Genomic DNA, 4,599 nt, shown 5'->3' with positions numbered 1-4,599 from the left:
CCGTACTTCATTATCCGATGCAAAAACAAAGGCTTGCATTAACTTGAAATATCCGTTCGGAAGCCAGTTTTTGCTGGTAAACCAATCGCATAGATTCCAGCTCGACCCTAGTGAAGCAAGTCGTGCATTTTCTCTTCGAAGGACCCACCATGTTCCTTGTTCCTATCTTTAGCTTTTCCCTTTACGTAAGTACGTATAGCATTGGAAGCGGGTGAATGCGGACTGAGTGCTTGGGACCTCAAGGCTTGGGTACAGAGTCCTGCAGTCGTAATCCAAATCTGGGCCGAGGAACTGGCCATGGAACCTCGGAGGAATGAAAGCTCCATTTCTTTGGTTTATCCAACCAGATGACGACTTGTCCCGTCGTAGCCAAGTGTCCAAGATTTTTCTCGAGTCCTCCGTTATGAAGAACGTCCCACCTCCAATAGTGATGAATCCCGAATTCTAGAACTCTCTCTGTGGCTTGATTTGGTATGTGAGTCAATATGAGAGGTAAGTGAGAGAGTGTGCGGTTCATCGTCTTTCAATTATTCATGTTCAAATACGAGACGATCCAACTTTCAGCGAGAGAGAGAGACCTTCAATGCTTCGAGCTGGCGCTCCACGTGCTTCGAGAGCGAAGCGGTTCCTTCTTGAATCGTTGGATCCCCTTTTCACGGTCCAATCAGTGGTGAAAAAAACCTCAAGCAAGGAGATGACTAGTTGAACACGGAAATGCAAAGAGTGACAAACTCCATTGACATTCATTCATATCCACACGGTTTCGACAGCATTGAACATGGGAATCTGTTTGGACACGGGTGAGTAGGGCAGACTTGACAAAGTATGATTTGGTCCATTGGGTTCTTCGCATGCTGATTGGACTGTTTTCCAGAGGCCAAGCCTCTTTATGGCCACGCTGAGACCTTCCAATCGGCCCAACTGAGAAGTGATCGCGTCTTTGTGGAACAAAATGGAGCCGTCAAAAGGAACGGTCACTTGGCACATAACGGAATGTCCCATGGATCCCACCATGAGCTCATTCGGACGCCCGTCATATTTGTTCTGGGTGAGTTCATTGTGTAAAACAAAAGGCCTGACGAGATGAAATGGTGATCCATGAGTTTGGTGTTTGTTCCACAGGCGGGCCTGGATCGGGAAAAATAAGCCATTCCGAACGACTGGCGAGGCAGAGGAAAGGCTTTGTGCATATTAACGTGATTGAAATTCTTCTACAGCATCTCGAAGGTTCAGGTAGGACGGCCTTTCTCAAGGGCAGAAGTCCTTGAAATTATTTAATTTTAAGGTCACCAGATTTTGTTAAAGTACCTCATGGTTGTCAAATAAGATACATTGTAAGACCGCAATAAATATAAACATGCACATTCACTTGAGTGGTCAATGGTTTTTAAGGAACCTGGTACTTAGTTAGGTGGGCAAGAAAATTTGTATGTGGTTTCTTGTATATATGAGACAATTTGTCAAGTCCCAAAGTGCCTTTATCCACAAGTGAAATTTCCGACACTTTAGATGAAGTACGTGCATGAGTTGTTCCTAACGAGAGTGAATTAACGGCTCAAGGTTAACGTGTGCTTGGTGGTAAAATCATTCCTTTCCCGCTAATAGGTTCTTTCGGCGGAGAAAAAAATGCCTAATTTCGAAGCTTAATGTCGTATCTGGCGTTATTTGTTACCTTTGCACGTCTACTCATATTAGGGCCATTTGGACAAAGAAACTCTTAATGATATGCTGATTTAGACAAGGTAGCCTCTGTTTTGGATGAAAAATAAGATTCTGCGAAATAAATGTAAATGGCCTCATCGTAGATGAAAAATGTAATTGAAAAGTGGCACATGAACAATTGTGTTCCTAAGCAGGTACATGTTGTTAACAAACAACTCGTCAGAAATAACTCCTCTTCCATCACATCACGATTTTGTATTTGTGACCTTCAATAATTCATACACTTGAAGGAGTCCTTAATTACAGACGTTGGGGATCTGCATTGAAGGCCGTCAATGATGTATTCCAAAACAGTTATCCCGCTTAACAATGTCAAATATATCTCTTGTATTTACCGGTTTAAGAATTACTTCTCTTAAGCCTCAAAAGATCAAGCCAAAGAATGCATAAGTAAAAATTGAAATTCTGAAAGTCAGTCCATTTTTTGATCCGTGTTAACTGGGCCTACTTTTTAGTTAAGGAAACATGTAAGTTAGGCGTTAGATTCAGATACTTGAATATGCCTGTATGAAAATTTGGTTAATGCCTTTATTCCTATTGCAAATAAAACAGAAAAAAATAATGTCCTGAGCAAATGTTGGCTCAGAAAACTTACATGCCGGCATTTATTAAAAAGTAACACTTTGCTGGGTCAAGTTCTTTGCTACAAATGCATATCTGTTCAAATTTTAGAGCACTATCCCCTATTATTCATAATCAAAGATAAGAATCATTGCAGCTATATTTTTTTGTAATATCTGAAATACCGATCAGATGACCGTAAATGTGTAACATAAATAAATCCATGCCCATAACAATCTCTCAATCTTCTCTCATGGCAGATTTTGGAACTGTTTAGACATTTTGAAGTATTAAAACCCAATCAATTTATTGCATAATCCTGTAGGAATGTTCTCAGTTCAATTTCTTATCAGCAGGAAATTTGAGGTTCTATAACCGAAATTAACCCGTCCGTTTGCAACAAAATGAGCCTGTCTGGAAAGGCTTTCTTTGACCTCGTCGATCATGTGCTAACTTGATTCATAAATGATTCACGACTCTGTAATATCTCTCGCAAATGTCAGACTAACGCTTTCTTTTTCATTGTTGATTTAGATCTCCGTGATGTGAGCTTGATTCCAACGAGTGCGGTCACCAAAGAGCTCATGGGAGCCATGAAAAGTAGATCCAACATGAAAGGCTTCATTATTTCCGGATATCCGCGGAATATGAGGGACGTAGCGGATTATTTGGAAAGGGTGAGTATCAATGGAGGACAGGAGCAAATTTGACTGGCTCGTACATTTTTGTCTTTCTTCACTTGATTGGGCTTAAAAATATTTGTGATCGATGAATGTAAAACTAACAAATCTTCAGTTTGATAAATGCTAGAAGTTTTGCAATGTCATTGATTTTCAATGTCAAGAATGAATGAGTCTTCCGGGAGACATTGACAGAAACATGCTCTCATGGCTCGTATCTTTCCATTCGAGCATTGATTAAATTTTCCATTTAGGAATCGCAAGACAGCTTCACACTACTTTCAATTACGATAAAGTGTTCAATTTCAAGTTGCAAATTATGGTAAAGACCAAGACAAAATCCATTTTGTTTTGATTTCAAAATCGCAAGGAATTCAAATGATTTCAAAAAAATGACGTGGTTGAAGTCACCTTTGCCATGACTGTCTATTCATCATGCCATCCCATTAGATAAAAAATCTTGCACAAGCTCTAGCTATTCTTTGTCCTATAAGGGTTAAGCTATATTTGGCTCTTAGAAATTGACTTTCCTCTCAACAATGAAGAAAAAGCAAAAACAAATAGGTGGTTACTGATGAAGCTTGATTTAGTTATCCTTGTGCAGAGCAAGAATTATACTTATGGAAGCTGTTTTTAGAAATGAAACTGCTTGCTCAATGTTTCGAATAACTTTATTGGTTTTAACCTGTTTCAATTTCGACAACGTTGACGCGTTCTTTTCAAGTTAGTTAGATGTCCATATGATTTGGATTTGCAACTTTTCTTGTTTCCTAACACGAATTGCCTCACAATATTGGTCCGTCCATATACCCAAAAAATAGTCTCAATATATCCTCATTTACCAACTTAAACTCGGCTTAGAATGTGGGACGTGAATGCATATCGAACATATCCTTATTTGCACCAAATGTATCAATGTAACCAAGTGCCACAAACCCATTCTAAGTACACCTAACAGTGGGTGAAACAGGCAGCGTTGTATCGCACGATTTCATTCGTATTGACGATTTCTAGGTGGGTCGTTGCGATGGGGTGATCTTGATCAATTGGCAGGACGATACCTTGAGCCAACAAATCGAGTATGGATCGCAAATCGGAGAGATTAGTTTGGAACAAGCCAAGTTGGAACTGAGCAACTTCCGGAAACACGTCATTCCCGTGGCAGAATACTTTGATTACAAGCAGCTTTTGTATGTGGTAAGAGAGAAAGAAATCTTTGATTTGTCGACAGATAATGTTGGAAAACATGGTTTTTCAATGGGTAATGGAGGGTGTTTCAGGATTGCGGCTACTCAAACACTTGTTGTACATCTAGTTTATCAGCAATTTCAACTAGAACAACAACACTATAGATAGACATGCTGAATACATGTGAATATGTGCATCAAATTTCATTGCTTGTTGGCGGGTAATTTTGAAAATTTTTGGCATCCAATGATGACAACCTTATCGTGGGTTTCTTGATCTGCTTTGCATTTACTGACAACTTTGTCCCACTTATCCAGGATCCTGCTCTTTTAAGGGCCTCCAAGATGTCCTGACCTCTGGTATTCGAGCCTGTTCCAAAGGGAGCCAATACCAAATGTCGTGGGGGCGTTAAGGGGAAAGACAGCTGGACTTAATGATTAGTCTTCAC

General features: G+C 39.9%; 1 protein-coding gene across 1 annotated transcript in view; it reads left to right on the top strand.

Moving 5' to 3' along the window:
* Positions 1-45: 45 nt before the first annotated feature.
* LOC131887602 (adenylate kinase isoenzyme 5-like) overlaps positions 46-4,599 on the top strand; it is a 13,159-nt gene continuing 8,605 nt past the window's right edge. The window contains exons 1-6 of the mRNA XM_059236230.1: positions 46-492; positions 565-800; positions 875-1,048; positions 1,123-1,233; positions 2,818-2,960; positions 3,978-4,160. Coding sequence (XP_059092213.1) covers positions 779-800; positions 875-1,048; positions 1,123-1,233; positions 2,818-2,960; positions 3,978-4,160 — 633 coding nt within the window. The 5' untranslated portion in view covers positions 46-492; positions 565-778. The remainder of the gene's footprint in view (positions 493-564; positions 801-874; positions 1,049-1,122; positions 1,234-2,817; positions 2,961-3,977; positions 4,161-4,599) is intronic.

Source organism: Tigriopus californicus, chromosome 10, assembly GCF_007210705.1.
Source record: "Tigriopus californicus strain San Diego chromosome 10, Tcal_SD_v2.1, whole genome shotgun sequence".
Classification (NCBI taxonomy): domain Eukaryota; kingdom Metazoa; phylum Arthropoda; class Copepoda; order Harpacticoida; family Harpacticidae; genus Tigriopus; species Tigriopus californicus.
Note: the sequence above shows the minus strand (reverse complement) of the source record. Positions and strands in the feature narration are given on the sequence as shown.